The sequence below is a fragment of the Aplysia californica genome, unplaced genomic scaffold (assembly GCF_000002075.1).
Source record: "Aplysia californica isolate F4 #8 unplaced genomic scaffold, AplCal3.0 scaffold00509, whole genome shotgun sequence".
Lineage (NCBI taxonomy): Eukaryota > Metazoa > Mollusca > Gastropoda > Aplysiida > Aplysiidae > Aplysia > Aplysia californica.
This window is the reverse complement of record NW_004797779.1, coordinates 76,529-89,919: the sequence shown is the minus strand read 5'-3', so window position 1 is coordinate 89,919 and position 13,391 is coordinate 76,529. Positions and strand designations below refer to the sequence as shown.

Here is a 13,391-nt window from a genome sequence, read left to right as displayed (position 1 = left end):
AATCGCTTAACTGGTGATTTTGAAAAAAAATAACGGTAGTTCGGAATCATTTAAAGGGTGCACAGTTAATATTAAAGAGTCTGAAGTTACTGTAGTTGAATTTTCAGTTTTTCTTTAGTTTCGCTTAGATTTAATCTTGGGAAAGTCTGCCTTCTAAGACGCCTTTGTGAACAAGTGAGGCTTCCGTTCACATGCAGGGTGCACTGATCCCCCAATGACTCTTGAGTCCGTTCATGGAACGGGTACCCAGCTAGTTGTGTTCTACCTAGCCTCACGTCGTGATAAACAAATCCAAACCTCACTTTCTTCTACTGAGAGCTGGGCAAAAGCCTGATAGCCTCTCCGGATAACCGGACAATTCTGAATGAAACATTATCCGAATTCAGACTCTGATAGAACTATTATATTTCCTGACCCCTTTGCCAAAGTGGGTGCACTCCTAATTTGTTGAGGTGATTCTAACCTATCTACCGAAGTGGTTCATAACGCATTTGCCGAAGAGGTGCACTAACATTATATCTTTCGGATTTTGCAACAGCGACCATCACTGGCCAAACTTCACTTCTACCCCCTGTGACTCGATGCGTCTCTCTCTTCATGTGTGACTCGATGCGTCTCTCTCTTCATGTGTGACTCGATGCGTCTCTCTCTTCATGTGTGACTCGATGCGTCTCTCTCTTCATCACTGGCCAAACCTCACTTACATCTACCCCCTGTGACTCGATGCGTCTCTCTCTTCATCACTGGCCAAACCTCACTTACATCTACCCCCTGTGACTCGATGCGTCTCTCTCTTCTCTGCCCCAAGCTACACATTACAGAATCCTTCACTAGCAGCAGTGTACAGTAGAACACGAATAAGTCGAACACAGAAAATTCGAAATCACGCATCCGTCGAACTGTGTCTGCAGTCCCGTTTTATTTATTTTTCTTCTTTATCTTTGTAAGATATCCCTGGAACTACGGATCCCTCGAACTACCGAGGCCGGTCCCGCCGAATTCGAGCCATCCGTGTTCTACTGTACTTGACTTACTGACAGCTTCACGTGCCGCTATCCCAGAAGTACAAAAGATCTATCTGCTCACTTCATAATTTTAACCTAGTTTTGAGAAATTTGACGTTAAAAAATTTGGAGTTTCACGACATGTCAAGCTTTTCGTATGCAATTTTTTGAATATCTTGACTGAATTTTGAATATCTTGACTGAATTTTGAATATCTTGACTGAAAACGACTTGGAATTATCGTAAAATTCTGATTGAGCAGTTTAGAATATCTGATTTTTGTTGTCACGGTCTTAGTACGGTAATTCAAAACATTCAAAAATGTTCGATAGAACTTTGTAAGTGGAGGGTAGCGGTTTGTCGGAGCCAGTGGGTTTAGGTTCCCCATCATCAGTGCAGTCATCCAACAGCTGCTCAGGTGTACTAGAAGGAAGCCCCAAATTTTGGATTTATTTAAATAAACTTCACTTTCCAAATCTATGATAACAATAGTCGCATGTGCATATATATATGATAATTATGTTCTAGAAATATCTTGTAGAAATTCAAATTCTAAATTTCGTACAAAAAACAAGAAAAAATACAGAATTTTCTGACAATTTTCTAAAGAAGGAAAAGGTGTTTAGCTCTGGGCTTTGAGAGCAGTTGCAAAGCTTGATACGTTTGTGAACTGTAAAAACCTACACGAGAGGAGAGAGAGACAAGACACAAAAACTGAGCAGTAGATACTACTAGTACTAGTAGATAGGCTACTTACACTTAAAAAAAGATAAAAACCAAATGCAATCAACCAGCCCCGCCCCCCTGTTCCATTGAAGGTTGTGGTGTTTTGTGTTGATCCCTCTCTTGTGACTCCCTTCCCCCCCTGGCCCCTCCCCCTCCCCCTCCCCTAGCTCCCCCCCCCGTGGCCCCTCCTACTCTCCCTTGGCTCCTCCCCCTCCCCCTAGCTCCGCCCACTCTCCCCCCTCCCCCTAGCTCCGCCACTCCCCCTGGCTCCTCCCCCTCTCTCTAGCTCCGCCCACTCCCAGTGAGGAGTCATCATCGCTGGTACGTTTGTTTCCCTGGCTGTGTTGATGTTATGCATACTGTTTTGCAACCCCTCAGTTGTGATAATTGTTATCTAAACTTTTTTTTTTTTCGGTGATTAGATGTGGTGTTAGAAATATGACTGGTTTACTAAATCAATTTGGTTTGACCCGTACCGCTAGCGTAACTGTATTGCTGTGGGAAGACTTACCACGACACACAAATGTCCTGATATATCTTCAACACCATATGTGAAGCGAGCTGACAAAATGAGTTACTTCTCGGATTCAGGCCGTAAGGAAATAGATACATCACACTTATAGGTGAAGTTTTTACAATATATAGGAAATAGATACATCACACTTATAGGTGAAGTTTTTACAATATATAGGAAATAGACACATCACACTTATAGGTGAAGTTTTTACAATATATAGGAAATAGACACATCACACTTATAGGTGAAGTTTTTACAATATATAGGAAATAGACACATCACACTTATAGGTGAAGTTTTTACAATATATAGGAAATAGACACATCACACTTATAGGTGAAGTTTTTACAATATATAGGAAATAGACACATCACACTTATAGGTGAAGTTTTTACAATATATAGGAAATAGACACATCACACTTATAGGTGAAGTTTTTACAATATATAGGAAATAGACACATCACACTTATAGGTGAAGTTTTTACAATATATAGGAAATAGATACATCACACTTATAGGTGAAGTTTTTACAATTTATAGGAAATAGATACATCACACTTATAGGTGAAGTTTTTACAATATATAGGAAATAGATACATCACACTTATAGGTGAAGTTTTTACAATATATAGGAAATGGATCCATCACACTTATAGGTGAAGTTTTTACAATATATAGGAAATGGATCCATCACACTTATAGGTGAAGTTTTTACAATATTTATAACTATGAAATAAAAGGTATGTTATACTTAAAGAATATGGCATCAATAGAAAATCTACAAATTTGACCCTAGTGTCAATTTTTGGCAAATATCTCCATTTGTGGACTGCGAGAAGTAACTCATTTTGTCAGCGCGCCTCACATATACTATTGTACTGTTTTATGACATAGTCTAGTGATCATGCCCAATTTTGTGATAAAAGCTACATGGTTGAACTATCCTTGTGATGGATAATTTCCTATTTTATTATTATTATTTTTATTATTATTATTATTTGTAGATGAATACAGATTTCAGACAGCCCCTACATATGTTTCCTTTGTTCGTAATAAATTCATTTACTTTTATCTTCTGATTGTTGTGTCGGTTCCTTCCACCTAGATTCACAGTAGCATAGCCAGGAATTATCCTCATGTGTCTTCCGAGTGAGTTGTCTACCGAGTGAGTTGTCTACCGAGTGAGTTGTTGTCTACCGAGCGAGTGCATTTGTGTCACGACGCGGTGAAATCAAGCGCTCGTCAGTGGGTTTTTTTAATAGTTTTAGTAGGAGTTTTACGGCACTTGCAACACAATAAGGTCATACTATAAGTGCTGAAGAATAGAGGTGTTACAAGAGAGTAACAAATATAAAAAAGAAGGAGGGGAGATAGAAACGATAGATTTTTTATAGGAAAGAAGAAGCAAACCACACCACAGCACCCACCAACCACCCATCGTCAATGTTTGGGCATGTGGAGATATTTGGTATCATTTGATAGCAAACAGAGTACTCATTTGCCCGGCTTTCACCACAAAAAATACCCATCTGTCTCGAATACAAGTAGAGATATTTGCGATTGAAGGAAGTAGTGTCGCTTGGTTTCAGTGGTCAAATTAACCATAAAATAGTTTTATAACCTCAATAGTTTCCGAGTCCTTGAAAACTGGAAAATCACAGATTTTGTGCCTACGTTTTTCAGTAAAATTCACCTGGAAATGTGCTTGTATAATATATGGACATGAAAGATTTGGGGCCAAAAAACGAAAATTCTGTAAAAAATTGCCTGTTTCATCAATTTCCTTAATTTGACGGGCGCCTGATGTCACCATGGTGCCTCACATTTCGACATTGATGAACACACTACTGGGTTATATATGGTAAAAGGGGGTATTCCACACCATACTTTGCAATTGGATTGTGAGACAAGTGTTATAGAAGCTGCTTTACGTAGAAAGAGGACACATCCTTCACAACAGTTTTACTTTGGCTCTGATAAGTTAGGGAACAAAACATAATATGAATTCTACAATATCACCATCCCTTTACTTCCATTTTTCAACTTAATTAAAAATTTAATATTGCGAGGCAATTCCACACCCACATGAGCACACACGCCAAAATGAAAATAAAAAGACAGACATACAAGAAATTAAAGCTGAACTGAAAAATAAAACGGCAGTCAGAAGCAAATGATGAAAGCTGAATGTCAAACAGATTTTTTGTTGGTTCTAAGGGCTGTAAGAGGGGGTGTGGAATTACCGCGTGTGTCGAATCCCCCACCTTCCCATACATACACACAAGTGACAAAGTTTTAGTTTTAGTAAGACTTTTACAGCACTTGCAACACAATAAGTTCATACAATATAAGTGCCGAAGAATAGATTATGTGTTACAAGAGAGTAACATACACAAAAAAGGAGAGGAGATAGGGATGACAGAAGTTTGATAGGAAAGATGGAGCAAACCACACCAGAGCACCCGCCAAGTGCCACAGACCTAGAGGGTAACAAGAACACACAGAATGGAAGGAGGTGAGCTAAGGACAACAGACGTTTTTGTTTTAGTTTTACGACACTTGCAACACAATAAGGTCATATAAGTGCCGAAGATTAGAAATAGAGGTGCTACAAGAGAGTAACAAACACAAAAAAGGAGGGGAGATAGAGACAATAGAGTCTTTATAGGAAAGAAGGAGCAAACGACACCAGAGCACCAGCCAACCACCCACACACACACGCACACACAATGTTACTGTTGACATGAACAAACCAAACAGATTGCAATAAGATTGAAATATTCAAGTTATAAACATGTTTATTTCTTTTCCTGTACTTTCAACAGTAAAGAAAAGCAGCTGAAAGGAATCCCCAATGAGCAAGGAGTTGACAACATTCTCAATACATCAATTTCGAAAAAAAAAATTAACACCATTAAAAAAAACCAACAACAACTATCATATTATCACTGTGACAAAACAAGGAAAATGAGTAACTCCCTATGTGTTCTTACTCACTCTAAAGAGCAGGGTCAAACGGAGCTGCTCAATTTTCTGGTCACAGTAACAATATGTGTCACGACGCGGTGGAATCAGGCGCCCCTCAAGTACTGGGGTATGTGGAGTTATTGGTATCATCGTAAAGCTGCTAGTCCATTGGTTCTGCTTTCGATGGAACGATGGAACAATATCTATCTGTACCTTGAATACAAGTCGAGATATTTGTGATTGAAGAAGACAGGGCTTGCTCTCAGATTCTGGAGTAAAATTAGAAAGAGAAAACGCAGCCACCAAAGTTTGATTACTGACATCTCTTGAGAGTCCTTAGAAACTAAAAATTTACATTTTTTTGTGCCTTAAAAAATGTTTTTCAGTAAAATCCAGTTTTTAAATGGATGTAAAAGATGTAGAGCCGAAAACCCCCCCCCCAGAAATTTGATTTTAAATAGCAATGCCGGATTCTTCGATTTCATTATTTTGACAAACGCCTGATTTCACCACGATGCCTCACAGTACAGATTTCTCTATCACCCACTTTCACTTTCATCTAAACAATTGCAGCAAAGAATGTCACTATACAACTCTCTTGGGTTCCCAGAGCGTTGGAGACTGACTAAAACTCCAGACAGTCTGTGCCAAGGCATATCTCAGACAACCAACAAATGGAATTTACAGGAACCACGAGACAAATACAGCGGGACATGACTACAGCGGGACCATCCCACAGCGGGACCGTTCCGGAATCCCCCCTTTTTTGGGGGGTCTATGTAAACTCAATTAACTGAGCTTGGGGTTAACAGGGCAAGGGTGCTCATATGACCTCATGCAGTACCGAGTGCCATAAAACCTTGGCCCCAACTTGGATACAGCGGGAGAGATCGAGCGAGCGAGCTCTAGCGGAGGGAAGGGAGGTGGGGGGGGGGGGGGGGGGGGGGTGTGCAGTTGGAGGCTGTAGGTGGACTCCAAACAGGCAGGCAGTCAGTCAGCGGCACGGCGTTGTGATTGGCCAGTCCAGTGATGAGTGAGGTGGGCAGAGACAGATGGTGCGGAGAGGCGCGTCACATGAGCCACTCCAAAAGTGATGTGCCATAACCCTAGGCTAGGCCAAAAAGACAGTAAAAGAAGAGGAGAGCGTGTAACCTGTGGTTTTCCGGTAATTTCCACTTTGCATTCCTATGCTGGAACGTACTTACAGCCGGATTATTCTTCCGGAACAAAAAGTCCCGCAATAGCCATGTTCTATTGTACTTAACGTTTTGACGTAAAAAAAATAATAAATTCATAATCAATTTTTCCCGGATATCATCCACACAAACACACTCAGCACACCTCATACACTCGCACCTTTCCAAGTGAACACATCGCGACCCCAGTGCTTTCTTGTCATATCTACATTCTTAATAACAAGAGTGAAAACACTTCATATCAAAGAGTGAGCTTAAGAAGAGGTCACATTTTTCACCGTTTTAAAAAGATGAAGATACGACAAGAAAGCGCATGTTTTCCCAACTACCCTCAAGCAACCTTTCACTCCCCTCCCTCATTCTCCTCCTGTTGTGCACTAGAACCCCGTTCCCCGTCGCACGCCTCCGTATTATCATTGCCCCCTTCACCGTTCTCCTCAGACGCGTTCTCCTCTTTCGACTTCAACTCCGCCTCCGCCAGCCTCCGGGCTTTGTCCGCTGCCTCTTTCTGCCGGGCGGCCATTCTCTCCAGCTTCAGCTTCTTCCTGTCCTCCTGCTCCGTGCGTCGCTTCTCGTCCCGGCTGTTGGTGTTGGCAAACGTGACGCCCTCCGGCACCTTCACGCCCAGCACCTTTTCCATTTTGTCCAGCTTGAGCCACAGGACTTCCTCCGAATCTTTGGTCACGTACAGGGAATCCTTCTTGATAAACAATAGCCCTTCAACCTGAAAAAGGAAGCAAAAATATAAACTTTGGCGCTCCTATGACCTTGTGCAGTTGCAACAGCCATAAATGCATTGCATAAAAATTATGACCTATTATTTAGCCTTCAAATTTTCAATTCACAAAAATAGAGGTAGCAGAAATAAAATGTGGGCCAACTTTGGGGAGGACATGTCAAACATTTAGGGTTTTTTTTAATTTTTAATTTTTCAAAAAGTGAAAATCTCTTGGGAGAGCTGACAACCCGGAAGTGTAGTTCATTATTTCAGACTTATAAAGTGTAAAAACCTTCACCTTTAAGCACGATGTATCTATTTCCATAGGGCTTGAATCCGAGAAGTAACTCATTTTGTCAGCACCCTTCACATATGTGTCACAACGTAGTGGAACCAAGCGCTCATCAATTTTCGAGCATGTGGAGTTATTGGTATCATCTTAAAGACTTCATTTGCCTTGCTTTTGATGAAAAATATATCCATTTATCTTGAACGGAAGACGAGATATTTGCAATTGAAGGAGGTCGGGTCTCCTGGTTTCAGAAGTAAAATTAGCAAGAAAATGGCCACCAAAGTTTGGTGACTTCCATAGCCTGAGAGTCCTAGGAAATTGCAAATTTCTATTCGTATTGTGCTTAATCAACGTCTTTCCATAAAATCCACAGAATAATAAGTGTTTTAGAAAGGACATACAAGGAGTTCAGCTAAAAAAAACAAAATTTGAAAACATGTCCAAACTTTCAGAAAAAAGCCGATTTCTTGGATTTCATTCTTTTGACAAGCGCCGGACTTCACCAGGTTGCGTCACATATTATAACAACGTAACTGTCCAAGATGTTCACCTGTCTCAGACTACCACCATTCTCCCCCACAGTGGCTGGCGGCCTGGTACAACTTCCACTGTTTATTTATTATAGTAAAGGGTTTTACGGCTCTCGCAGCTGCATAAGGTCATAGTCATATGAGCGCCATGGGGTGGGTGTCTACAGAGAAGTCTTTACAGGGAATCAGACTTACTCTGCTCACCTCTCTAGCTTCAACAGCACAATGTCTGCTTCGACTATCAAGGCACCCCGGAAATAGCGGGTCACAAGAGTGTGACAAACATACAAAAGAAGTAGAGGAAAATGACAATAGTAAGGATCAGGAAAGAAAAAGCAGCAGTTCCCAGTTGTACATCAGGTACAGTTTTGAGCGTGACATTGATGAATCAGCCAATTTACAATTCTACTGTGCTTGAACGAGAAATGTCACCCCCTTTGGGAATGGCCTAAAGACACTACAGTCAGTGACGATGCCCCGGGGTCGACTGAGCGTCAACAGATGTGTCGCGACGTGGTGGAATCAGGCGCTCGTCAATTCGGGGGCATATGATAAATTATTGATAACATCTTTTAAAGACCGTCCATTAGCCTTGCTTTCGGTGAAAAAAAAATCCCATTTATCTTGGATACAAGTCAAGATATTGGTGATTGAAGGAGATGGGGGTCGCCTGGTTTCAGAGGTAAAAATAGTGAGAAAATGACAGCTAAAAGTTGAGTTATTTCCTTAGCTTGAGAGTCTGTGGAAACTAACAAAAAATGTACATCTTTTATGCCTTTCATCAACGTTTTTCAGTAAAATCTACAAAGAAATGTGTTCTGTAAAGGACATAAAAGATGTTGAGCCAAAAAAAGTAAATTCCATAAAAATTCCCAAACCTGCTGACAAATGTCAGATTTTTTACTTTCATTGTTGTGACGAGGGCCTGATTTCATCATGCTGCCTCACAAATAATAAAACAAAACAGCAAATCCTCCACAAGCCTTCATACCTTGAATGTGGTACTTTTAAGAACTTCCTCTATCTTTTCAAGCGTGCAGGGATACTTTTCTAGTAATTCCAACGGATGCTGTGGGGAAAAAAAAAGGAAAAAAATTAGTTTTTCTAGTAACCGAGAAAAAAGAAAACATGACATATAATCCAATCTTGAGGAAAGAAAACAAAAAAGGTGTAGAATAGAAATCCTTAACAACAGCTGTAATTGGGTAGCAAAATATTTATCACACAATTCATATACATTGACCAGAGGGTCTAAGGAAATGCACTAGAAGACGTTAAAACCTTCTGCTATCTTAGAAGTATAATTGACAGAGAGGGAGGAACAACTGTGGAAATAAAGTCAAGCATTGGAAAAGCACAGGCTGCTTTCATATCTTTGGATAGGATTTGGAAGACCAGAGAGATCTCACTTCGAAAAAGCTGAGGATTTTCAATTCAAAGGTGAAGTCAGTCCTATTGTATGGATGTGAGGCATGAAACACATCACAGACTTGCATAAAGAGGATCCAGGTTATCTTGAACAGGTGTCTAAGAAAGTTACTGAGGATCAGATGGACAGACAGGGTCACCAACGAGGAAGTGTTAAGGAAAACAAGACAGATCCCAGTCAGAGATGAGGTAGGAAAAAGGCGGTGGCGATGGATTGGACATACTCTCAGGAAGTCAGGCAGCTGTATAACAAAGAAAGTGTTGGATTGGACATACTCTCAGGACGTCAGGCAGCTGCATAACAAAGAAAGTGTTGGATTGGAATCCACAGGGTAAGAGATCAAGGGGAAGATCTCGTGGAACCTGAAGAATTACAGAAATTGATGTACAGAAAAGTGGGAAGACATGGAATAACATCAAGAGGCTAGCCCCGGAGAGAGAAAGGTGGAAAGTGTTTGTTCGTGGTCTATACCCTGGTGCAGGGTGAGAAAGTGTTTGTCCGTGGCCTATACCCTGGTGCAGGGTGAGAAAGTGTTTGTCCGTGGCCTATACCCTGGTGCAGGGTGAGAAAGTGTTTGTCCGTGGCCTATATCCTGGTGCAGGTGAGAAAGGCAATGATGATATACATTACATTTCCCTCCTCTTGTCTTCTTTATAAGTGAAAAGCTTTAAGGGTACATTTTGCGGAGGTCTGGGATTTTAGACAGAAAACACAACAGTTGCATCTCTTTTGATTAAACAGGAAACATTACTGCAATCGTGAATTCATAGAAATAGCTTCGTCTCACAAATGACAACAAATTGAGCTGGAAAAATGACATAATCAACATTGCTAAAAAAAGGTAATAAAAATGTCCATCAATTTCCAAACAAAAGTAAAAAGGACAGAAAAGAACCCAGAATGTCCACAAACTGACTATCCACTGAAGTATTTTAGTCAAAGCAGACATTGTGCTGTTGAGGCTAGAGAGGCGAGCAGAGTAAGCCTGATTCCGCGTTTGAACTTCTTTGTTGACATCCACCCTTTGGCGCTCATATGACCGTATGCAGTTGCGAGCACCGTAAAACCTCTACTAAAACATAAAACAAAGTAGTATTTCTTGGGGTACTCACCTCATTGTCGTCATCAATTTCTGTGGGACGGTCCAGTTCGGAATATTTGGATGGCAAGACAAAGAACCGGAACTCTGCCTGGGAAAACACATCAGAACATTCCAGTTAAGAGCTGCTCTGTAACTATTGAACTTTGCCATCCAGATACAAACCATACTGCCACTTCCTCATATCTAAAGGGAAAATGTAGATGTAAATGTTGCTGGATGCTTAAGGTAAAGAGAAGACACATATTAAAATAAAATTAGGTTAAACCAGGGGTTTCCCAATAAATCGTTTTTTCACAACTCATAAAAAAACAGAGTTCACGCTTTTTAAACACTTTATTTGATCACTGGCCTGCAAAAGACTAGTGCCATGCAAAAGTTACAATACATGCACATTGACAACTGTTTTCCTTTTAAAGTCTTTTCAATACTTAAAAAAAAGCAGTCATCAATATCATTTTACATTACAGTGCACGAAATTTTGCTTTGACACAAAAATCTAAGAAATTATATTTTGAACCGGCACCATGGCTTTCTTTTGCCGGAATTTTCCGGCCACAGCCGGCAAACTTTAACCCAAGCTTCTAATAGGCTGGCTGAAGACGACTGATCGACAAGATCTAAAAATTACTTACATGATGTTGAAGCAAGTTTAAATCCAACTTTCAAAGGTACACTCCCCATTTTCAAAGAGAACCTAAAATATCAAACTGTGTGTGAAACAAAAGGAAACAGTAGTGGTGGACATGGTAGTGACTATCTGTGGACATGGTAGTGACTATCTGTGGACATGGTAGTGACTATCTGTGGACATGGTAGTGACTATCTGTGGACATGGTAGTGACTATCTGTGGACATGGTAGTGACTATCTGTGGACATGGTAGTGACTATCTGTGGACATGGTAGTGACTATCTGTGGACATGGTAGTGACTATCTGTGGACATGGTAGTGACTATCTGTGGACATGGTAGTGACTATCTGTGGACATGGTAGTGACTATCTGTGGACAGGTCAGATCTCGGCTATAGGAAAAAGTTCTGACAATGTTATTTATTATGAGGGGTGAATCGTTGAAATTATTGCAGCGTATACGAGAAGCATGCTTCAATGTTGACCTTGAAGATTTGATGCCTGAGCAGTAAATATAAGCAGCACTGCTTAATAGAAGAAAAAGCACTTCGTACATCCATTCTAGAATATCTTTTTTATATCAAACTCATCCTCTTCATCCGGAGCCTTGCCGACTGGCGTGGGCGATCATGGACCTCCACTTCACTCCGTCTTGTGTTGCAGCTATGGTGTCTGTTCTTGCTGCTCCCAGCCACGTTGTTATCTTGTCCAGTATCTTTTCCCTCTGTCTGCCTCTGCCTCTCTTTCCATCAAACTTGCCTGTTGTTACAATATTCTCCAATGCTTCTTTCCGCATTGTGGGTCCAAAGAAATTTGCCTGTTGCTTTCTTATATTTGTCATAAGCTGTCTTCTACAATTAGCTTCAACAAAGACTTCATTTGTTTTTCTAGCTATCCATGGGATACGTAGCATGAGTCTTATGAACCACAACTCTGTCGCCACAATTATTCAACACGTCGGTGGCCTAGTGGTTAGGCTCTCGGACTCGCAACCGTAAGATCGTGGGTTCGAATCCCATCAAGGGCCCAATGTTGCGTCCTTGGGAAAGGCACTTTACACGAATTTTCCTCACTTCACCCAGGTGGGAATGGGTACCCGGCTATAGACAGCGAAAGATCTTGTCAGTTTGTTAGTGTTTGAGCGCTTAATCAGCTGCTTGCACTGTATGCTTCCCCGGAAGCTGAGAATGTTTCGAAGTGTTCTATGGTCTGCTGGGGTAATAATGTAGTGTAAAGCGCATAGAGCCTGCTGTTGAGCGGGGATATGCGCTATACAAATGCTATTTATTATTTTATTATTATATACCAACACATTAATCATGAGTGTTTGAGATGAAAGTGTAAAACCAGTAGAGTTACCTCTGTGTCATAGTACGGGTAATGTCTCCAATGTAATAAATCCACAATGAAGAATCTCTTCTTTTCTGGGCTGTATACTGTATCCAGGATGGTCAGATCTGGGAAAGGAGAAAAATCACACTTGACATCAGATCATAGAACAACAAACGTCAAAATAATTAAATCGGAGTAACTGGCATTTTTCTGTCCGTTAGGCAATTTTGACTGAATCTTTGTTTTTTGATTCAACACCTTTAAGGTCCATTTAAAAACACATTTCTGTTTGGATTTTACAAAAAAAATGTTGATTTAAGACACAAAAGTGTAAATTTGCCGTTTCCAAGGACTGCCAAGCTTTGGAAGTTGTCAAACTTTGGCGGCAATTTTCTCGCTAATTTTACCCCTGAAACTAGGATACCCCCACCTACTTCAATTGTAAATATCTCAACTTCCGAGGAAGACAGATGTATGTTATTTTAACAATAAAAAAACAAGACTAATGAACAAGCAGTATGATGTTACCAATAGCTCAATATGCCAAAAATTGACAAGCGCCTGAATCTACAGTGTCGCGACACATTTACTGGCAAGACTTTTAAGATACCAACACTATCCATATCTTTAGTTTTAGTAAGAGAGTATTACGGCATTTGCAACACAATAAGGTCGTATAAGTGCCAAAGACTAGAGGTGTTACAAGAGAGTAACAAACAAAAAAAGAAGGAGGGGAGGTAAGGATAATAGATGTTTGATAGGAGAGAAGGAGCAAACCAGACCAGAGCACCTGCCAACCACCAACCAGATAACTACACCCCGGGTAGGTCAGGAAGGAAAGATGTTCAAAATTGACGATTGATGCATCATTTTTTTTCTAAAATCAGCAGGAACAGGCACAACTCAAATAAAACAATCCAGAGCTTTAGAATTGGAAGGAGGGGGGG

The 13,391-nt window shown here is 40.6% G+C and overlaps 1 protein-coding gene across 1 annotated transcript in view; it reads right to left on the bottom strand.

The window, feature by feature from the left end:
• Window positions 1–6,473: 6,473 nt before the first annotated feature.
• Window positions 6,474–13,391, bottom strand: part of LOC101860520 (snurportin-1) — a gene marked incomplete at its 5' end in the record, with an annotated part of 7,381 nt that continues 463 nt past the window's right edge. The window contains 4 exon segments of the mRNA XM_013086829.2: window positions 6,474–7,136; window positions 8,944–9,021; window positions 10,494–10,571; window positions 12,472–12,569. Coding sequence (XP_012942283.1) covers window positions 6,756–7,136; window positions 8,944–9,021; window positions 10,494–10,571; window positions 12,472–12,569 — 635 coding nt within the window.